The 23,998-nt window shown below is 46.3% G+C and overlaps 1 protein-coding gene across 1 annotated transcript in view; it reads left to right on the top strand.

The window, feature by feature from the left end:
- The window catches only part of dnah9l (dynein, axonemal, heavy polypeptide 9 like), a 668,659-nt gene that overhangs the window by 390,397 nt on the left and 254,264 nt on the right, over positions 1 to 23,998 (top strand). Inside the window, exon 49 of the mRNA XM_070873660.1 lies at positions 12,469 to 12,708. Coding sequence (XP_070729761.1) covers positions 12,469 to 12,708 — 240 coding nt within the window. The remainder of the gene's footprint in view (positions 1 to 12,468; positions 12,709 to 23,998) is intronic.

Genomic DNA, 23,998 nt, shown 5'->3' with positions numbered 1-23,998 from the left:
GGAAAAGGAGGTGGGGTAGCATTGCTGGTTAAAGAGGAGATTAATGCAATAGTTGGGAAGGACATTAGCTTGGATGATGTGGAATCTATATGGGTAGAGCTGCAGAACACCAAAGGGCAAAAAACGTTAGTGGGAGTTGTGTACAGACCTCCAAACAGTAGTAGTGATGTTGGGGAGGGTATCAAACAGGAAATTAGGGGTGCATGCAATAAAGGTGCAGCAGTTATAATGGGTGACTTTAATATGCACATAGATTGGGCTAGCCAAACTGGAAGCAATACGGTGGAGGAGGATTTCCTGGAGTGCATAAGGGATGGTTTTCTAGACCAATATGTCGAGGAACCAACTAGGGGGGAGGCCATCTTAGACTGGATGTTGTGTAATGAGAGAGGATTAATTAGCAATCTCATTGTGCGAGGCCCCTTGGGGAAGAGTGACCATAATATGGTGGAATTCTGCATTGGGATGGAGAATGAAACAGTAAATTCAGAGACCATGGTCCAGAACTTAAAGAAGGGTAACTTTGAAGGTATGAGGCGTGAATTGGCTAGGATAGATTGGCGAATGATACTTAAGGGGTTGACTGTGGATGGGCAATGGCAGACATTTAGAGACCGCATGGATGAACTACAACAATTGTACATTCCTGTCTGGCGTAAAAATAAAAAAGGGAAGGTGGCTCAACCATGGCTATCAAGGGAAATCAGGGATAGTATTAAAGCCAAGGAAGTGCCATACAAATTGGCCAGAAATAGCAGTGAACCCGGGGACTGGGAGAAATTTAGAACTCAGCAGAGGAGGACAAAGGGTTTGATTAGGGCAGGGAAAATGGAGTACGAGAAGAAGCTTGCAGGGAACATTAAGGCGGATTGCAAAAGTTTCTATAGGTATGTAAAGAGAAAAAGGTTAGTAAAGACAAACGTAGGTCCCCTGCAGTCAGAATCAGGGGAAGTCATAACTGGGAACAAAGAAATGGCAGACCAATTGAACAAGTACTTTGGTTCGGTATTCACTAAGGAGGACACCAACAACCTTCCAGATATAAAAGGGGTCAGAGGTCTAGTAAGGAGGAGGAACTGAGGGAAATCTTTATTAGTCGGGAAATTGTGTTGGGGAAATTGATGGGATTGAAGGCCGATAAATCCCCAGGGCCTGATGGACTGCATCCCAGAGTACTTAAGGAGGTGGCCTTGGAAATAGTGGATGCATTGACAGTCATTTTCCAACATTCCATTGACTCTGGATCAGTTATAGGTTAGGTGAGTGGGCAAATGCATGGCAGATGAAGTATAATGTGGATAAATGTGAGGTTATCCACTTTGGTGGTAAAAACAGAGAGACAGACTATTATCTGAATGGTGACAGATTAGGAAAAGGGGAGGTGCAACGAGACCTGGGTGTCATGGTACATCAGTCATTGAAGGTTGGCATGCAGGTACAGCAGGCGGTTAAGAAAGCAAATGGCATGTTGGCCTTCATAGCGAGGGGATTTGAGTACAGGGGCAGGGAGGTGTTGCTACAGTTGTATAGGGCCTTGGTGAGGCCACACCTGGAGTATTGTGTACAGTTTTGGTCTCCTAACTTGAGGAAGGATATTCTTGCTATTGAGGGAGTGCAGCGAAGATTCACCAGACTGATTCCCGGGATAGTGGGACTGACCTATTAAGAAAGACTGGATCAACTGGGCTTGTATTCACTGGAATTCAGAAGAATGAGAAGGGACCTCATAGAAACGTTTAAAATTCTGATGGGTTTAGACAGGTTAGATGCAGGAAGAATGTTCCCAATGTTGGGGAAGTCCAGAACCAGGGGTCACAGTCTAAGGATAAGGAGTAAGCCATTTAGGACCGAGATGAGGAGAAACTTCTTCACCCAGAGAGTGGTGAACCTGTGGAATTCTCTATCACAGAAAGTAGTTGAGGCCAATTCACTAAATATATTCAAAAGGGAGTTAGATGCAGTCCTTACTACTCGGGGGATCAAGGGGTATGGCAAGAAAGCAGGAAGGGGGTACTGAAGTGCATGTTCAGCCATGAACTCATTGAATGGCGGTGCAGGCTAGAAGGGCTGAATGGCCTACTCCTGCACCTATTTTCTATGTTTCTATGTTTCTATGTTTCTATGTTTCTATGTTTCTATGTGATGGCCACCAAATCATACCCAATTGTAATGATTTGTGCCGTCAACTCATTTACTTTATTTCGAATGCTGCGTGCGTTTAGGTAGAGTGTTTTAATACTGGGATCATAGGTTTAGTCTTTCAGGTGGTCTACTCTCCCTCGTGGAGCGCCGCAGTTGGGGCTCTGGTTGTTGGACACTGACGTGAGTGTCTGTCACCTGTGGTGTTCCGGCCTGTCCGGGCTGACCGCAGGGACTGTGCATTCTTCTGATTGCTCTTGTTGCTCGTTCACTGGCGGTGTTGTGAGCTCCATCTCATGGTCTTCTTCAGGTTCCTCCGTGTCCACGTTGAACCTTTTTTTTTAACTTGTTCCAGATGCTTACGACATATCTGACCATTGTTGAGTTTTACCACAATTACCCTATTCCCCTCTTTGTCAATTACAGTGCCCTCAAGCCATTTGGGCCCCATGGCGTGATTGAGGATGAATACAGGATAATTTATTTGTATACATCCCGCCCTCGCATTACGGTCATGGTACTCGTTTTGAGACTTGCGCTTGCCCTCAACTATGTCGGTCAGGACTGGGTGAATGAGGTACAACTGAGTTTTGAGTGTCCGTTTCATGAGTAGCTGTGCGGGCGGGACCCCCGTGAGCGAGTGCGGTCGGGATCTATAGGCCAGCAGGAGACTCGATAGGCGGCATTGTAGGAAGGGTCCTTGAATCCTGAGCATACCTTGCTTAATGATTTGGACCGCAAGTTCCGCCTGGCCACTGGAGGCCGGCTTGAACGGCGCAGTCCTGACGTGGTTGATGCCATTGCCCGACATAAACTCTCAGAATTCGTAACTTGTGAAATATGGGCCATTATCGCTAACCAGGATGTCCGGCAAGCCATGGATTGCAAAGATCGCACGTAGGCTTTCCACAGTGGTGACGTGCATGAATTCAGAATGATGCACTCGATCCATTTCGAGTACGCATATACCACAATAAGGAACATCTTTCCCATGAACGGGCCCGCGTAGTCAACATGAATGCGTGACCATGGCCTGGTGGGCCAGGGCCACATGCTGAGCGGGGCCTCCCTGGGGGCATTACCCAGCTGGGCACACGTCGTGCACCTGCGAACACAGTGTTCCAGGTCTGATTCAATTCCAGGCAACCAAATGTGTGACCGGGCAATGGCCTTCATCAGCACAATGCCTGGGTGCTCGCTGTGGAGTTCCCTGATGAATGCCTCCCTGCCCTTCTGGGGCATAACTACCCGGCTGCCCCATAGTAGGCAGTCAGCTTGGATGGAGAGCTCATCCATCCATCTGTGGAACGGTCTGACCTCCTCAGGACATGCTCCATGTGCGGGCACCCAATCCCCAGTCAGGACACATTTCTTAATCAGGGATAGGAGGGGATCTCTGTTTGTCCAGCTTTTGATCTGGCGGGCTGTGATGGGGGTGCCTGCGCTGTCAAAGGCATCGACAGCCGTGACCATCTCGGCGCTTTGCTCCGCTGCCCCCTCAGTGGTGGCCAATGGAAGCCTGCTGAGCGCGTCAGCACAATTTTCAGTGCCGGGCCGGTGCCGGATGGAGTAGTCATAAGCAGCCAGCGTGAGAGCCCATCGCTGTATGCGAGCTGATGCATTGGCATTGATAGCCTTGCTGTCTGACAACAGGGATGTTAATGGCTTGTGGTCCGTCTCTAATTCAAACTTCCTATCAAAGAGATACTGATGCATTTTTTTTACACCATAGACACATGCAAGCACTTCCTTCTCGACCATCCCATATCCCCATTCTGCTTGAGAGAGCGACCTGGAGGCATAAGCCACAGGTTGTAGTTGACCCTCAGCATTGCCCTGCTGCAACACGCACCCAACCACATAGGACGATGCATCACATGTCAGAACCAATTTTTTACAGGGGTCGTACAGGGTCAACAACTTGTTTGAACAAAGTAGGTTTCGCGCCTGATCAAAAGCCCATTCCTGACAGTCCCCCCGAAACCAATCGCAACCCTTACGCAGGAGCACGTGTAGCGGCTCCAACAACGTGCTCAAGTTCGGCAGAAATTTCCCGAAATAGTTCAACAGTCCCAGGAATGAACGCAACTCCGATGTCTTGCAGGGCCTGGGTGCTCGTCGAATCGCCTCTATTTTGGAATCGGTGGGCCGAATCCCATCTGCAGCAACCCTCCTGCCCAGAAACTCAACCTCAGGAGCTAAGAACATGCATTTAGACTTCTTGAGTCGCAGGTCTACCCGGTCCAGTCGGTGTAGTGGAGGTGTTCCTCGGTCTCTCAACCCGTGATGAGGATGTCGGCCTGGAATATGATCGTTCCAGGAATGGATTTAAGCAGGCTTTCCATGTTTCGTTGAAAAATCGTGGCCGCTGATCGAATGCCAAACGGGCACCTGTTAGAAACGAACAGTCCCTTGTGCGTGGTGATGGTGGTCAGTAGTCTAGATTCGTCGGCCAGTTCCTGGGTCATATAGGCTGAAGTGAGGTCAAACTTGGTCAACAGCTTGCCGCCTGCCAGCATGGCGAAGAGGTCCTCCGCTCTCGGGAGCGGGTATTGATCTTGTAGGGACACCCGGTTGATGGTGGCCTTGTAGTCGCCACAGATCCTGACAGAACCATCCGCTTTTAGGACGCGAACGATGGGGCTCACCCAGTCGCTGAATTCAACAGGCGAGATGATGCCCTCTCGCAACAGCCGATCCAATTCGCTCTCGATCTTTTCCCGCATCACATACGGCACCGCTCTGGCTTTGTGGTGCACTGACCTGGCGTCCAGGGTGATGTGAATCACTACTTTAGTGCCTTTGAAAGTTCTGACGCCAGGTTGGAATAGTGAATCAAATTGTTGTAGGACTTGTGAGCACGAACTTCGCTCCACAGATGACATTGCGTGAAAATTCCCCCATTTCCAGTTCATCTCGGCTAACCAGCTCCTTGCCAACAGTGTGGGACTATTGCCCGGGACAATCCAGAGCGGCAGCTGATTCACTAACCCATTGTGTGTGACAGCCAACATTGCACTGCCTAGCACCGGAATGATTTCTTTAGTGTAAGTCCGTAATTGTGTCTCAATATGTGCTAATTTGGGTCTACTGGCTTTAAGTGGCCATAGCTTCTTAAATTGCTGAACGCCCATGAGTGCCTGGCTGGCCCCAGTGTCCAGCTCCATGCGTACAGGGATACCGTTTAATAAAACCCTCATCAGCATTGGTGGCGTTTTGGTGTATGAACTGTGAATATTCGCCACATGGACCCGCTGAACCCCGGCGTCCATCGATTTGCCCCAAAAGTCATCCTGCCTCAAAGAACCCTCTTCTGGTCCATCTGCCTCATATATTAGTCTGGTTGCAGACTTCCTGCACATGTGAGCTAAATGGCCGTTGAGATTGCATTCCTGCAGACAAACTGTTGAAATCTGCACGATCCAGCTGAGTGTTTTCCCCCACACCTCCAGCATGAGTTAAAGTTTCCATCGTTGGGAACAAAGGGACTATGGCCAGGCATTCCGCGCTGACTGTCCCTTTGACTGCTCTTTAAGTACCCTATTAGTGGGTGTCAATGGCCCCATCCCGGGCCGCATTTTCCACTGTAATGGCGTGAATGTCCGTTCAGCCTGTCATTGTCTCTGTTGAAGTCCTACTCTGGGGTCTATTGCTGCCTGGGGTGTGTCGGACTGCCCCTGCCTGCCTGCGGGGCTCTGAGTTGCATTGATGATGTTGACTCCCTGATCCAGTGCCGCGTTAGAGGCAGAATTGCGCGTGTATATTATTTTCGTCTCTTCCTCGCCCGCCATGAAAGTTTGAGCTATCAACGCCGCCGCTTCCAAGGTCAAATCCTTGTTCTCAATTAATTTGCGGAAAATTCCCGCATGACCGATGCCCTCGATAAAGAAGTCCCTTAGCATCTCCCCCCTGCAGGCGTCTGTGAACTTAGAGAGGCTGGCCAAACGCCGGAGGTCCACTACAAAGTCTGATATGCTCTGTCCTTCACGACGTCGGTGGTGTAAAATCTGTGTCGGGCCATATGTATGCTACTCGCCGGTTTGAGGTGCTCCCCGATCAATTTGCTAAGTTCTTCAAAGGTTTTGTCCGCCGGCTTTTTGGGTGCTCGTCAGTCCTTCATGAGCGCGTAAGTCTTAGGTCCGCAGCTGGTCAAAAGATGCCCCCTTCGCTTGTCGGCTGCTGCATCCCCCAGCCATTCTTTTGTAACAAAGCTTTGCTGAAGCCTCTCGACAAAATCGTCCCAGTCTTCCCCAACACAGTACTGTTCCTCTGTGCTACCGGTGGCCATTATCGTGGGTTGTGAATTCCCGTTTCTCGTCGCCAATGTAAAGTGCTTACTCTACAGTATGAAACCACACGAAGCACATTCTGGGGACAAGGTCACTCTTTATTCACAGGACTCCAAAGATGCTGACCCTGCGTGGGACCTCCATTTTTATACCTGTGTGATCAGGTCAGGAGTGTCTCCCACGAGTTCACCCCCTGTGGTCAAGGTGTGCATCTAGGTTGAGTGTATACAGTAATACAGTGGTGTTACATTGTGGTTACATACATGACACATACCGTCACTACCCATGGGAGATTCTGCCTCGCTGGACGCCACTGCGCGAATTGGGGTGCCCATGAGGGCCGACGCTCGCTGCTCCACCTCAGTCAGGGTCTGCAGATCAGGCTCTCCACCTCCAGTCTGCTGCTGCTCCCAGCAATTATGCGGCAATTTCACCTACAATAAGAACAAGAAGGTGGTGTGAGTGAGTGTGCAGCTCATCATGTGGCACATGTGCCTTCCATAGTCGATTAGTTGCTACTGTCGGGAAGTGTAATTATAATCTGCGTGGCTGCACGCTGAGATGGTGGGAAGGCTGGGAGGAGGTGAGAGCCAGCTAGGATTGCGGCTCAGGATGACGTTTGCCCAACGCATATCAAGAGTCACAGAGTAGTGCGAGGTGGGGTGAAAATGAATAGGAGACAAGAGGGTCTGCACTGCCTGAATGCGCAAGGTATAGCTGATGAACTGAGGCTCCAGCTTTCAGGTCGCTTCACCAGCCTACACTATAGCCTGGAATACATAGAGAAAGGGCAGCTCCGTCAAAGACTTTACATTGTGTGAGACAGAGATCTTGCAAATATGGCAGAGGTGCATAAATGTAAAGGGTACTCACCCTGACGACCCTCATGAGGTCGTTAAACTTCTTGCATTGGGTGGCAGTTCTAGGAACCGTGTCTGTCGCTGATACCTCCTGCACCATCTCCCTCCAAATCCTTCTAAATACTCTTGGCTGGGGCCTCCTTCCTCCAGGAGATGTAAGGCAGGCCATGTCCTCTCAGTGGTCCGTATCAGTGCCTCAGCAGCCATGGCAGAGAAGTGGCATGCTCTCTGGCTTCCTAACTGCTGTGCCATTTCTCCCGCTCTGTTCAAAGTGCGCAGGTGGATCTGCGCATGCGCAAACTTATATTGCCGCACCCTAAACTTTCGGCTGGCTTTGGGAATTATAGGGCACCTCTGCGCATGTGCAAGGAAAGGTGCTTTTTTTGCACGGCGGTTTTCAGTTGGGGTGGCCAAGCACATGTATGTAACATCTGATTTAGCACCCGATCATTGTCACTGAGTTTCGGGTGAATTTTCCGGATGGAGGTGCAAACTTATATCGGGTGCCAAATTTACTGCCCTGTCGCCATTAGCACCCTAAAAGCCTTCAACTGAAAATCCGGCCCTTGGCCACTATTTATAAAACCTACAGGATTCCTTTTCATCAGTCTTCCTGCCAACTTCAAAGATGTGTACATACACCCCAAGGTCTCTCTGTTCCTGCATCCCATTTAGAATTAGACCATTTTAGTTTATATTGCCTCTTCTCATTCTTCCTATTAAAATGAATCACTTTACACTTCTATGCGTTAAATTTCATCTGACGTGTCACCAGTCTGCCTATGTCCTCCTGAACTCTGTTACTATCTTTCTCACTGTTTAATACATTTCTGTATTTTGTGTCATCTGCAAACTTTGAAATTATGCCCTGTATTCCCAAGTCCAGGTCATTAATATATATTAAAAAGTGCTATGATCCCAACACTGACCCCTGGGAGACACCACTGAACACTTCCCTCCAGTCAGAAAAACAATGGTTCACCACTACTCTCTGCTTTCTGTCCATCAGCCAATTTAAAATCCACACTGCCATTGCCCCTTTAATCTCATGGTCATCAATTTTGTTAATAAGTTTATTCTCCATTACTTCATGAAAGAACTCAATCAAGTTAATACTTTTGTTTGCTGTTCATTGGGCCTTGGGGATCACATACACAATATTGTAGAGGTTTATCATCATCATAGGTGGTCCCTCGTATTGAGGATGACTTGCTTCCACGCCAAAAAGGATTAAGTTCACAGGTGTTTCAATGAAGGACCTAATATTCCAGGTCCCGAACTATATGTTGAAGGGAGGAAGATGCCTGTGCGTGGATTTTTTTTAATGTGTGGTGACTGTTGCACACCAGCCACTACATGGGCTTGACAGAGCTAGGTCTTTGTCCAGTGGCAAGGATTAACCAACACGACTGGAGACCAGCTCTGTTGCATGGACCTAGTGGGCGCAGATATATTGCAGTGTGGGCTGGCCCAAGCTGCCCCTGGGCCCTCGCCTTTTCTGAGCTCCAAAATCACGACTCTCCTGGGCTCCAATCAAGTTGCTCCACGATCACTCGCCGTTCCTTCGCCCCGACCTCGGTGCTCCTGATGTACCTGCCCACGCTCCAATCACCGACCTGGATTATGGTGACGTCCAATCCAGTCGCCCTCTTCACAGCCGTCACTCTCCTGCACCAGCCCACGCTGCTCCCTATTATAGAGGTTAATCAGGATGTGTATGGCTGCTCCCGTTCTCTATAAATCATTAGTTGATTTTTTTTCCTAGCTCTAATTTTGAGTTCTTTTTGACCTGGTATCACTCAAGTTACCTTATATTCTGGGCCTAGCTACCAGTTGATTCAAATTTAAAAATTTTAGACTACTCTATTCTTTGCAGGTATCTCGAAATATGTGTGATTATGTCCAATAAACCATTAACATGGCTTTGCTGACATCAGCTAAACATTGTCATGAATGCCAAAATCCAGTTTGTATTACAGAAGGGTATGATTTCAGTATTGAATATCTGTCTCCACAACACAACATTAATAGTTGTTGTCCTTACCTCAGGTTTTTATATGCACCCATAAGCTACAAGCTATCTGACTTTCCAATATGCAAAGGAACCATGATAAGACTAAAGTTCCTCTATTAAAAAAATCTTCAATTGGATAAACTGGAGTTCAAAAATTACTTGGCTCTGCTTCTGAATCTAATTCAACAGATTTGTGTGAATTCAGTCTCCACAGTTTCCTCTCTCGCTGATAGTCAAAACACTGTCAAACAAACCATTCAATCTGCACTCGGAGCAACATTAACAATCTAAAAGTAACACATTCGCCTCTGGTGCTGATTGCCTGTAGACACCTTAAATAAACTTTTGCCTCAAACAAGATTCCACAGTAACCACCAGGCGATGTACAACCTAATAAATCCATTTTTGATTCTAAATCCACTATACGGTTAAATTCTGACCCCAATTCAGCAAGAAAAATCATCCAAGCACCTATTTTGCCCCTGGGCTTTCAGCCATGCTCTTCTATAGGATCACGAGTAGGCCATTCAGCCTGTTCTGATATTCTATTAGATCATGGTTGATCTGTAACTCAACTCCATTTATTCACCTTTGTTCCATATCCCATAATACCCTTATCCAACAAAAAATTATTAATCTCACTCTTGAAAATTTCAATTGTCCTAGCATCCACAACCTTTTGGGGGAGTGAGTTCCAGATTTGTACTATCCTTTGTGTGGAAAAAGTGCTTCCTGATTTCATTCCTAATTGATCTAGCTTCAATTTTAAGATTGCGTTCTCTTGTTCTGGATTCCTCCACAAGGATATAGTTTTTTCTGTATCTACCTGTAAATATCTCAATTAGATCACCCCTCCACCTTTTAAATTCAAGGGAATACAACCCACATTTATACAACCAGTCTTTAAATTTAACCTGTTAAATCCTGCTATAATTCTCGTGAATCTGCGCTGTACACCTTCCAAGTCTAATATATCTTTATTGAGATATGTTCTGATGATAGACCATTGACCTGAAACGTTAACTCTGCTTCTCTCTCCACCTGCTGAGTATTTCCAGCTATTTTTGTTATTTCAGATTTCCAGCATCTGCAGTATTTTGCTTTTAAATCTTAATTGAGGTTCTGTGCTCAAAACTGAACACAATACTCCAGAAGGTGTCTGGCCAAGGCTCTGTACAACTGAAGCATCACTTCCTCACTTTTGAATATTCCAATGAGATAAAAGCCAACATTCCATTAGCCCTTTTGACTACTTTTTGTACTTGTGCACTAGCTTTTAGTGATTTGTGTACATGGACATTTAAATCCTTTTGTTCCTCCGTAACTCCTAAGGACCAAAATTGCCCCGGTAACTTTCCAGGCCCGGGACTTTTACCACCCAGGCTGGAAGTCCCGCCCTCAGCATGCAATTGGGCTTTGCACCCCTCAAACGAGGTGGAACGCTGTCTCAGGCGCTCCGCCTCATTGGAGGGGTGATCCCGGAGTTTCGGCAGGACGCTGAATTCAGTTAAAGGGGAGAGCCACTGCACAGTCTGCAGGCCCTTTGGTGGCTGCCACTGGGCCACCAGGGACATGCTCAACTGGACCAGCGGCCCAGCACCAAAAAGGGAGTGCCGAGCTGCATGATGGCAGCCGGCCGTGGTGAGGGCCTTTAAGGAGCGCTCCAGGCAGATGTCAGCGCCCCGCGAAGCTGATGCTGACATCGGCCCGTGCCAGCTTCGTGGGCAACTTCCCCCCTGCGGGCTGCAAAGGTGTCGAGGTGGGATACAAAGGGGTTGGCATGCACGGTGACTACATCATCGCCTGTTGTGCGCCGGCCCGGGCTCTAACCGTGGGGTGCAGCACTAGCAGCAAATCGCCTGAGTTGGCCCAACAATGGTCGCCCGGCACTCCCTCTTGGGTGCCGGGCCGCTGGTGGCCCAGTGGGTTCTACGTCGGCCTCACAGCGTCCCTCCCTTTAAGTGAAGGGGAGGGACATTGCGATGCATCAGCGTGACGTGGCATGTCCGCGTCGTGCTGGCGTCATCACCGCCCCACTCCCTCGCAAACCCGCCCCTACACTTCCTCAAACAGCATTTCATAGAGGCCTTTAATCTGAAGGTCATTCAAACCTTGGATGTTTCTCCAGCAGAGGTACATAACACGAAAAAAGGGACAGTTTTTGAAAATGTTAAATAAATTCCTTCCAGTTTTGTCCTCCAGATTTATCACAACAGTTTCTGGAATATAATAAGCACTGTCTATGGGGATACTTGTAATCTCACTGACCGGCTACTGTGAATTAACAAAGGTTGTAAAATTATATTCTGCTTCTGAGGAAACTGTATATAATGTTCCTATTGCAGACTTTGGTTCCCTGTTGTTCTGCAAGTGGCTTCTTGTTTTGGTAGACCTTCTACACAAGAATCCAATCTCAAATCCGAACGTGCAAATCCAAGTGCCTGGACTTAATTAGTTGATGTTTATTCATTCAAGGCTCCAACTAAATATTATTGCCTGACGTCAAGTTCAGGTTTTGCACAAAAGGGAAAATTTGCAGGGCTATGGCGAGAGATCAGGGGAGTGGGGAATTAGATAGCTCATTCAAAGAGCTGGCACAGGATGACCAAATGGTTTCCTTCTGTGCTGTAACATTCTATGATTCTATGACTACAGAGCTTCACTAAATTTCTCTACCTGGAAAGGTGTATTAACAATCATTGTAAATACCTTATTATGGTAAAGGTATCTTTAAAAGCAAAATGGAGACATTGCTAAATTCTTTCAAGAAACACCAACAAAGTTTCTACATCCAACCTTCCTTTCAGGTGGACCACTAACCATCAAGACGGAACCCATTAAACAGAACCTATACAACTGGATGTGTTGCCATAATAGAAAACTTCAAAAGCTCATAATTGCATTCACCACCTCCATACCCTTTCAATGGGGTCCAGCTCGTAACTGTCGGTCCTTGTGACTTACCTGGCTGCCCACCATGAATCGTTCATCAGGGGGCCAACTTCAAAAAGTTCTTGCACTATTGAAATTCTTAACATCAGATTCATGAGTACTTGAAATTATTTTTTTAAATTATCTCTTGCAATGGGCTGCATTCATTTTGTAAACATGCGCTTATGAAATTTGGTAGTCTTGGATTTTGATTTCATGTTTTCTTGTTTTGCAGAGACATTTCTCTGTTTTCGCAGTGAATTTCCCTGGAGTAGATGCATTGGCCACAATATACAGCAAAATTCTCAATGCTAACTTTCAAGAATACAGTTTCAGTTACAGTTTAATGAAAATTGTTAATACTATCGTTCAGGCTGCTATCTGTCTTCATCAGAAAATGACTCAGAACTTCCTACCTACAGCAATCAGGTTCCATTATATGTTTAACCTACGAGATCTGTCCAATATTTTTCAGGTATACTTACTAGTTGACTATTATTACCTTTTACTTTGATTCATGAAATGGGATGTGATTAGATGCCATACTAATGTTCTTACAAATAACATTTTAGCACAAATCTTTCTAACATCAATCTTTTAAAACAAATTTATATACTTACACAGTTTATGATTGTATGTGGCATTCTTAATACATTTTATATTTTCCAGTGGATGTTCTAATGTTAGCCCTTATTATTTGTGCAGTGGAAATACAGTTTAACTGATGAAAATACATGATTAAGATATTAGTACTCCAGTCATTGTTTAGGTCATAATAGCTTATAATATTATTCACAGTGGTACTATTTACATCCACCATACACCAAAAGTTAATTATGAAGTGCAAAAACTCTGAAATTACATTATTACAAATTATGTTCATTGTTTACAACAGAGAGTTTGAAGTTGTATGTTGCAATTTTTTGCTGCAGTTTTTATTGCCAGTAAATATTATTTCCACAAGTGAAAACAATTCCGATCTTCAGAGTGCCAAAATGGCAAGTAGAAATTGACTTGATCGTCTCCATCAGACTGATTGGCAAGGATGTATATGTGAAAGCTTTGTTTCTCCACAAGTAGACCCCAGGATGTTCTAGAGATGACCAGGCAGAGGCTTCGTAACTGTTTGCCTAGCAACCTCTTAGCCTTGGAATAGTTGCACCAAAAAGAATAGACAAAATAATCATAAAATGCTCCTTATTGCTTTTAAAAAAAAATGAACAGTCTTAGCTGTTCAATGCGCTTGCGCTGAAAACTGGCTTTTCCGATCTGTCAAGCTGGAGCTTGACAGATCGTAGCCAGATCGGGAGCAAGGGCATTTGTATGTGCAAATTTGTGATATTTACGCATACAAATGTCCTCAAAAACCTTGCACCTGAAAAAGCAGGCGCATAGCCTACTTTTACAGGCGCAAGTGTTTTAAAACGCACAAAATCATATAAAAATAAAGTTATGAAAACATTTTATTGTTAAAAACCCTCCCTACAACAGTAAGTTTATTTTAATTTAAAAAACTTTTAAAAATGGGGAAAATATTTTTTTTATAAGACATTAATAACTTTAATTTAAATGAATCTTAAATATGTAGTGTATATTTTCTATTTTTTATTAGTGTTTTTGGTGTTTGGGGGGGTTTCTCATTCATAGTAATAGGAGTTTCAAACTTACGAAGCTCCTATTACTATGAATGAGAATATACTATACCTGATTGGCTGCGCAGAGCCACCTGACTCCAGCTCCAGGCCTGCGCACGTCCCGACGTGCACGCGCTGCGATGCGCAGCAAGAGGAGGCCTGTGCATCGGAAAGTCGAGCGGGCACAGCACCTTCGGGTAGGTGTGTATTTTATCTCTAAAATCTAGTCGAACGCCCGCGGGAAGGAGAAAGCGGAATTTCTGGGCCAATAAAATTTCAACTATGCAAATCTTTAGAGGCCGAAATTGCTCTTTTGGGGCGGATAATTTGAATTACTGCCCAAATGAATGAGGCGGAGGATAGAGGGAAATTGCTGTCTTTCCTTTTCAAAAATCATTGGAACGGTGTTTGGCGCAGCAGAGGGGCGGAAACGAGTTGGGAGTTGGGCAGAAGGCAGGCGGTGTCATCAGCGCCACGCTGAGCTCATCAGCTTAGCAACATCACTCCCCTTCACTTAAAGGGGAGGGATACTGCGAGGCCTACTTGGCGCCCACTGGGCCTGCAGAGTCGGCCGACAATTAAAATAAAATGGCGACCGTGGCGGTGCACCACCCAGCCACTGGCAGCTTCCCGCCGTGCGAAGCTGTCGGGGGCAGCGACAAGCGGTCGCTCGACTATTTGAGAGTAATGTCACTTCCGGGGCGGGAACGAGGCGGTGCACGCTCTAATGACGTCATTATCGCCGGTCGCACAGGAGCGTGGCGGATACCTTCTCCGCCTCAAAAAATCACGAGGACAATGTTCCGATCGTCGGAGAGTCCGCCCCGACTGGGAGGAAACTCATTTCCGCCCTGTTACCGGAAACTGTTCTTTAAAAAAAAAAGGGGGCACTTTTGGCCCCTTAATCTTTTGCATTCAACCTGCATTCAGAAAAGGAGCTGAAAAGGAGAGAGAATTTGTTTAGGGAAGAGGAATTGCAAAAAAAGAATTCGGCTACTTTTTAAATGAGACTTGGAACTTTTCTCTATATTAAGACTCCTAAAAGCAAGTTTTTAAACATTTTTAAAGAGAAATTATTACAGTATTTCAAAACAAACTAAAAACATTTTGGATTCTATATAATGCTACTTTTAAAGTTGTTTTTCACATTTTTGAATAATATCAGGAGTATTTGCTGAACAGTTAGAAATAATTCAATACAATCTACATAATCAATCAATTAATGGCGCATTGTGTCTGCTGCAAGCCATGAGAAGTTGAAAATTGTCTAACTTGTCCATTATGTCTGTCATCTTTGAAGCATACTGATTGGGAAAGTGGGGCCTATCGCTGAAAAGCAACCAACTAAAGCATAAACACAGACACAGTGTATTATTTCTCGAGGCAATTTTTATTCACATAAAGGGACAAATCCCATTCTGTAAATGTAAGAAAGCTTTTGGATGCTGTGACCATTTTCTTTTCATTCTCCCCCTTGTACAATTTTAGCAAATCCCGTCACAGGAAATTTCACTTTTCATCACCACTTACTTAATTTTTATTTACTGTCATTGCTCTACCTGCTTCTGTCACAGGCCTGGTCTTCTCTCAGGGGCCTTGGGTTTGCCATCTGGTCCATTACTGGGCTTAAGATGTCTCAGCTGGGCATTCTCTCCCAAAGTTTTTAAGCTGCTCCACATATGTGTGACTTCAATACTGCTTTCTCAGGCCCACACACATGCAAGACTCAATGCCAGTAAGCACTGGTTGCACATGTGTGAGTTCTGGCCTCAGATAAGGTAAGTGAGAAGTAAATAGAAAGAAGGGGGAGAGAAAAAATGAGTGAAGAAAATGAGAATAATGGATAGGTAAAAAGATGCAAAGAGAAAATGGTGAATGTGAAGGAGGTATGGTGGAAAAGGACTGTTGGGGAAATTGATGAGTCAGAGAGAAAGGGAGCTATGACAATGAAAGCACATGAGTGAAACATATAGAAGGATAAAGAGAGACATGCAGTGGAACAGAAAAGGGAATATTTACACACTTGGAATGAAGCAGAAAGACAGTTACAAGTAGGTAGAATTTTTTTTTTTTCTGTCAACAACTAGTTTTGAAGTTTAAAATTATAAAATATTATTCCACTTAATTTCAATCCTTTATCTCTGTGAATCAAATCCTTTATTGATGTTTATATTGTAAAATTCAAGGGCAGGAATTTCCACTAGGTTGCACTGCTTTTTTCAACACAATGCAAACCAGCACAAAAGATTGTGGAATTTTAAGCACAAATTGTGATCTTTTGCACTAGTTTTTAAAAAAAGCTTGCTAGAAGCCAGCCCTGCCCACAAAACTGGTTGTGCCTCCAGATCTAATTAATCTCCATTGCGAGCTGATGCTGATTGCATTTGTTTGCTCTAAAGTTGAGCTGTTTGTTTATGGAAAAGGAGCTAGATTTTACACTTTTGGTGCAGATCGCCCAAAAATGGACATTATTTCCGGCGTGGGCGGTAAAAATGGGTTTTCAGATCGGCAGCTTGTCGCCCTTTTTCAATGCCATTAATCTCCATTTTAAAAAATTAGGCGTTATTGTGAGCGATATGAAATGGGCGGTAGCGTTAAATCTCTCTGACCTTCTGCCGTAAAGTGTCACCGTACTTAGCAACGGCATGGCAACACTCGATTCCCGCGATTCAGGAGGTCAAGGGTCATCATGACATGCGCATAAGAGGAGACAGAGACAGAGGGAGCTGAGAGGGAGTGAAGGCGTAAGTGGGTGTGGTGTGGCTGCTCTGGGAGGAAGGAGGGAGAGTTTCGAGCTTTATAGCAAATTAGGAAAAAATAATTAGCTGTTACCAGCCAGATATTTTCCAGAATTTCGTGCCTATAATGGAGGGAGAGGAGGAGGTGACACAGCACGCTGTGGAGACTGACGCTGGAAAGAGCAGTGAGGTGGGAGAGGAGCACATTGGAGGATGCAAAAGAGCGAGGAGGTTCTCGGACGAGACAAATGCCTCCCTCCTGCAGGAGCTCGAGTCACGCTGGGGTGATTTGACACAGGGAGGGCATGGGAAGCCCACCCCAAAGGCCTACCAGAAGATATGGGCCGAGATAGCACAGGTGGTCTCGTCGGCGACCAACGAGGTGTGTGAGGGCAACCAATGCCGCAAGCGATGGAACGACCTTGTGGGATCCGTAAGAGTAAGTATTACATTTATTTACGTTGACTTATATATTTATTTAATTTGATTTGTAAGAGCCATGAGTGAGGTCTTACACTTGTACCGGGAATGTTGCACTCAAAGCCTGCGATCACGGTGCACATTTTTAGGTAAAAAATGAGAATTATCATAATAATCATGATTACATCTGTCGGTTATGTATTATATCAGTCTCTGTGACAGTACCTAGCAATGATATCACGCAATGATCTCATGCCATGTCGTCCTGTTACCTTTTACAGAAGAAGCTCTCGATGATTAGGTCCGAGCAGAGGCGAACAGGTAGGGGGCCACCAGTCATCAGCGACATCACTGAGGTGGAGGAACGGGTGCTCACACTCGTGGGAGGCACCCCCGGATGGCCACGCAGGCAGCTGCAGACCCTGAAGTGATGCCACGTGGTAAAGTGTACACCATTACATGATCTAAAGTCAATTGATGCCACACCCACTCATATCTGAACAATAATATATGATAGATGGTTTCTAAAATTGTCCTATAAATAATGATGGCCTCATGAAACTCATTGCAATGCACAATGTGTTGATGGTCATGAAATGTGATGTCTGTGATGATTTTGATAGCAGTGGTGCTTTTGTTGTGCATATGCTGTGTGTAGCTGGAATCACCTTGTGACCCGAGCACCCACTTCTCCTCTAATAGCTTCATTTGTGTTTTGCAGCTCAGCCAGCAGTACGTCCCAAGGCAAGACCACCGAGGCCAGAAGGTGGGTGCGTGGGGCCGGACTCGTCGGACGATCCTACATCTGAAGCTGAGGAGCTCCGATTCTCGCCCATCTGTTCTCTACGGATGAGAGCGCAGACTTTGAGGAATCTGCATCAACAGGCTCCAGAAGGCATTCCACCCCAAAGCTATCTAGTGCTCCTCCAGCCATTCCCGCCTCCATTCTGGAAGTACTGGGCCCAAGCACCTCGCCACGGGGCACCCCATTTGTCCCCAGGATGGCGCCGGCCCCACGGAGGTTTCGTGGACGCGGCAGGTCTGGTCCACGAACGTCAGATGAGAGCAGAGAGATGATAAAGTTGTCCAGGAGAACTGTAGACATAGATGACCAGATCCTAAATTCATTGGGGTGCATATCCCGACAGCTAGCCAGCATCTCCGGCACCATGACTGAGTACATTCCACAGATGGCGGAGGCACTGGAGGTGATAGCCAGGAACACTGCTGGCTCAGGCCTCCCAGTGGTCCCGGAGCGCGGCACTCCACCCCTCGGTTCCGCACCCCCAGTGCCAACGACAGATGAGAGGCAGGAGCAAAATCCTGTTTCTGGACCCGAGAATGTTCCCACTTTGGTACCCCCGCTCCCGTACCCATGCATCCCCCCACAAATGAGGCACCACCTAAGGAGCTCCTTGGCCAGGCGGCATGGAGCGAGGAGGGGAAGGGGAGGGGGGAAGGAAAGTGAGGTGCATGTCCGCAGGTGATGGCTATGTTATATCTCCATCTCGGTGTATGCAATTTATTGTAATGTATGGGGGGAGGGGGTCACCCTCCTGGTTTGCATTTGTGCTCTATGTTGCTGGACATGTTGACCATTTAATTGATGTCAATAGTCGAAAAAGTGGGGTGGGGGTGGGGTGTTTTTGCCCGTGATACTTATGATTTCAAACCAATGGTCGTATTAAATGTTTTTTATCCAACATAATCTTGTTGCGCATTGTCTCAGATAGTTGGACCGTTACACACTGGTGATTCCTTAACATGAAAGGGTTTAATTAAACTTAACTTGAATCAATTTAAACTTTAACTGGCACCAAGGTGATGCCCACCAATGATGTCTGAGCTGCGCACACACACAGCAGTGTGTCAGCTTTGTCAATAACAGCAACGTTCTTTCAGGCAAATTGCTCATTTATGAGCTCCTGACTTAAGAGTCTTGCAGCTATGTAGCCACTACAGGCCCTTTCCTGCGATCTGGAGCGGGGGCGTGGGCATGGTTGCATAGTCAGCCTGATTGTCTGGCCCAAGGTCAGCCTCCAGCCCCTCATCCTCTTTTCTCTCTCCTGAGGTGGACCATCAGTCCCTTCTGGCAATTCTTTTCCCCTCCTGATAGCCAGGTTGTGCAGCATGGAGCACCCGACCTGTCATGTATGTGTGCTTGGGTTTACTAGCCACCAGGTGGCGCCACTGTCGGAGGTCATTGGGCTGTGCGCACGTGTGCACGGCCCAAGTATAAAAGGCCAGCCACTTTGTAATATAATCACTTTGGGCCCTAATAAAGTAAAGCCAGGTTTGTACCTGTTCAGAGTTTACAGTCTTCAGTCTATTGAGTTATTGCATACACAACATTTGGCGACAAGGTAACAAGAACTTCGCATGCAAAAATGAGCACAATTGGAATTCTGGAGCAATTCGTGGAGGGAGAAGATTGGGCAGACTTTGTAGCCCGCTTGAACCAGTACTTCGTGGCCAACAAAATGGAGAAAGAAGCAGACGCAGTTCGGCGCTAGGCGGTCCTCCTCACAGTTTGCGGTCCGAAAATCTATGGACTCATAAAGAATCTCCTCTCGCCCTTAAGCCCAACGGCCAAGGACTATGAAACATTGTGTGCTCTGGTACGTGACCATCTCAAACCAGATGAAGGCATCATCATCTCAAGATATCGATTCTATACGCACGTTCATTCTGAGGGCCAGGATATATCAGAATCCATTGCCGACCTAAGACGTCTAGCTGGACCTTGTAAGTTCGAAACTGCATTGGCAGACATGCTGCGAGACTTCTTTGTAATCGGCATCAACCACCAGGTGATTCTGCGTAAGCTATGGCGGCAGAGATGCTGGATTTGAGCAAGGCCATCACGATTGCCCAATCATGCATGACGATGGACAAAAGCTTAAAGTAGATATCATTGAAAAATTGGAACTCGGCAAGTACTGTAAAGAAGATAGTATCGTCGTTTGGCAGAGCTGCATATGGCAGTGCCTACCCGACTGTGTACGTGAAACCTGTGGCTGCTCAAAGTCCGCCAACGGGAATGAATCCGATATCACTGTGTTGGCGTTGTGGAGGAAATCATCGGCATCATCAGTGTCGGTTTAAACAGTATATTTGCAAAGGCTGTTCAAGAGTGGGACATCTCCAGCGCATGTGTCCGCAACTGAGCAAGCGTGCTGCGACACACCACATGGAGGATGATGACCAGTCTAGCGCGGATCAGGATATGCAATCTGAGATACCAGAGGAGGAAGTGTATGGACTGTATTCATTCCTAACAAAGAGCCAACCGATAATGATGTAAAACTTAATGATGTGCCGGTATCGATGGAATTGGGCACGGGTGCGAGTCAATCAATAATGAGCCAGAGGACATTCGACAGGCTGTGGGATACTAAGGCTATGAGGCCTAAGCTGAATCCAGTCAATGCCAAGTTGCGTACGTACACTAAAGAACTCATAACGATGCAAGATAAATGGTGGCAGACGAAAGCAGAGGAAATGGAACATTATGCTGAAACTCACAATACAAAGATGTTCTTCAGTGCCATCAAGTCAGTCTATGCACCATCAAAACCCAGCACTACTCCACTCCTTTCAGCAGATGGCAGCACTTTGATCAAAGACAGGACTGGCATAAATGAGAGGTGGAGAGAACACTTCAGTAATCTTCTTAATCGACCTTCAACAGTGAACGAAGAAGCACTTGACTCCATACCCCAGCAACCTATCAAAGAAGATCTTGATCTTCCTCTCAGCATGGACGAAGTAAAGAAAACCATCAACCAGATGAGTACTGGAAAGGCTCCAGGAAAGGATGGAATCCCTGCCGAAATCTACAAGGCAGTAGGCTCAGCAACTCTCAAGGCCTTTCATGACATAATAACTAGCATCTGGGAAGATGAAGACATGCCACAGGACGTCCGTGACGCTATGATAGTTTCCCTCTACAAGAACAAGGGCAACAAAGCAGACTGTGGCAACTACAGGGGAATATCGTTTGTGTCCATTGCTGGGAAGATCATCGCCCGCATAGTATTGAACCGACTCATAGCTAGTGTCTCAGAAGTAAATCTTACAGAAACACAATGAGGCTTTCGACCTGGTCGGAGCACAGCGGACATGATCTTTGCACTCAGACAAGTGCAGGAGAAGTGCATTGAGCAGAACATGGACCTGTACGCTGTATTTATTGACCTCACTAAGGCCTTTGATACTGTCAACAGTGCAGTGCTGTGGTCAATCTTGACGAAACTTCGGTGCTATTTCATGACAACATGACAGGTGAAGTGCTCTCAGACGGCACAACCATGGCCCCATTTGCCATCTCAAATGGAGTGAAACAAGGTTGTGTACTCGCTCCAGTTCTGTTCAACCTATTCTTTACCTGCGTCTTGAACTATGCCATAAAAGACTTGGAGTTTGGGGTCTACCTGAAATATCGATTAGATGGTTCATTGTTCGACCTCCGCTGCCTTGCTGCAAAGACCAAAGTACAGAAACGACTCATCCTAGAGGCACTCTTTGCTGACGACTGCGCCCTTATGGCACACAAGGAGAGTGGCCTACAATTCATACTCAGCAAATTTGCTGAGGCAACAGAATTGTTTGGCCTAACTATCAGCCTGACCCTGGCACCACAGCAGCTGCTCCCTCAGTCTTCATCGGCAGTATACAACTAAAGTCAGTGGACAGCTTCAAGTACCTTGGCAGCACCATATCAAGTGATGGGTCCTTGGACAAGGATCTGTAAAGCCAGCCAGGAACTTAGTCGTTTGCGCACTAAGGTGTTGAGTCACCACCACATCCGACTGTAAACTAAACTGTTGGTGTATAGAGCAGTCGTTCTCTCATCTCTCCTTTATGGATGTGAGACCTGGACACCCTATAGGCGTCACATCAAAAAGTTGGAAGCTTTCCATATGTGCAGTCTCGGTTCTATACTCCACATACGCTGGCAAGACCGGGTGTCAAACTTTGAGGTTCTGGAGATAGCACAATCAACTAGCATCGAGGTGATGATCATGCGAGCCCAGTTCCGGTGGGCTGGACATGTCATCCGCATGGATGAGTCAAGGATCCCTCGTCAACTTCTTCACGGCGAGCTCTGTGAAGGCCGAAGACACCAGGGGCGCCCCCACAAGCGCTACAAAGATTGCATCAAGGCCAACCTCCAGTACTGTGGCATCCGACCAAAGGACCTCGAGAATACAGCAGCTAATAAAATCCACTGGCGAACCCTCACGAGGACTGCCTGCCAGACCTTTGAAGAAAGCCGATGTCAATGCCTGCGGGACACTAGAGATAGACGACATCAGGTGGCAATACTGTCAGCATCAGCCACATCGAACTTACCTTGTCCGACGTGCAAGAGACTATGTGCATCCAGAATTGGCCTATACAGCCACTTGAAGACACATGCCATTGATGATTAGCACATCAACGTCTTTGTTGGATACGACAGACTACCAAGAATCAAGGTGTCGTATGATGGTGCGGTTCACGATTTACCGTTATGGATTGTTCCAGGCAATGGTCCAACGCTGTTCGGCAGGAACTGGTTGGAAAAAATCAAATGGAACTGGAACGAGATCAAAGCGTTGTCGTCGGAGGAGGATACTCCATGTGCTCAAGTGCTGAGCAAGTTCCCCTCGCTGTTTGAACCAGGCATGGGCAATTTACGGGAGCCAAGGTACAGATCCATGTGAACTCGGTTGCAAGACCCGTCCATCATAAAGCTCGGGCAGTTCCATACATGATGCGGGAGAAGGTCGAAATCGAACTGGACAGACTCCAGCGTGAAGGGGTCATATCACCAGACGGATTTAATGAATGGGCCAGCCCCATTGTTCCCGTGTTGAAAAGTGATGGCACTATCAGGATTTGTGGAGACTACAAGGTTACGATCAATTGAGTTTTGAAACAGGATCAGTACCCGTTACCAAAGGCTGATAACTCGTTTGCAACACTAGCCGGGGGGGAAGTCGTTCACAAAACTGGATCTGACGTCGGTCTACATGACACAGAAGCTAGTCGACACATCGAAGAAACTTACGTGCATCAACACTCAAAAAGGACTGTTTATCTACAACAGGTGCCCTTTTGGAATTCTCTCGGTTACAGCCATATTTCAGAGGAACATGGAGAGTTTACTGAAGTCTGTCCCCAGAACTGTCATGTTCCAAGATGACATACTGGTCACCGGTCGTGACTCCGCCAAACATCTGAACAACCTGGAAGAGGCTTGACATCATCTGGACAAAGTGGGGCTCAGACTGAAACGCTCGAAGTGCGACTTCATGGCACCGGAAGTCGAATTCCTGGGGAAGAAAATTGCTGCTGAAGCTATCAGGCCTATGGACTCAAAACCCAAGGCCATTAAAAATGCACCCAAGCCTCAGAATGTGATGGAGCTGCATTTGTTCCTTGGTCTACTCAACTACTTCGGCAATTTCTTACCTAGATTGAGCACCTTATTAGAGCCATTGCACATGCTGCTAAGAAAAGGCAACAACTGGGTTTGGGGTGCGTCTCAAGATAGAGATTTTGAGAAATCTACTAATCTGCTTTGCTCTAACAAGCTGTTGGTACATTATGATCCATGTAAGCATCTAGTATTGGCCTGTGATGCTTCATCATGTGGAGTTGGTTGCGTGCTCCAACAAGCTAATGAGTCAGGCAAATTACAACCTGTTGCATATGCTTCAAAAAGTTTGTCAAAGGTGGAAAGAGCCTATAGCATGGTAGAGAAAGAAGCACTAGCCTGTGTGTGTGGGGTTAAAAAGATGCATCAGTACCTGTTTGGTCTACGGTTTGAACTGGAAACTGATCACAAGCCACTCATTTCATTATTTTCAGAAAACAAAGGTATCAATACCAATGCATCATCTCGCATCCAGAAGTGGGATGATGCATTATCTGCCTGTGATTATATCATTCACCATAGACCTGGCACTGAGAATTGTGCCGATGC

The sequence above is a fragment of the Pristiophorus japonicus genome, chromosome 3 (assembly GCF_044704955.1).
Source record: "Pristiophorus japonicus isolate sPriJap1 chromosome 3, sPriJap1.hap1, whole genome shotgun sequence".
Classification (NCBI taxonomy): Eukaryota; Metazoa; Chordata; class Chondrichthyes; family Pristiophoridae; genus Pristiophorus; species Pristiophorus japonicus.
The sequence above is the reverse complement of the archived record's forward strand: the minus strand, read 5'-3'. Positions and strand labels throughout refer to the sequence as shown.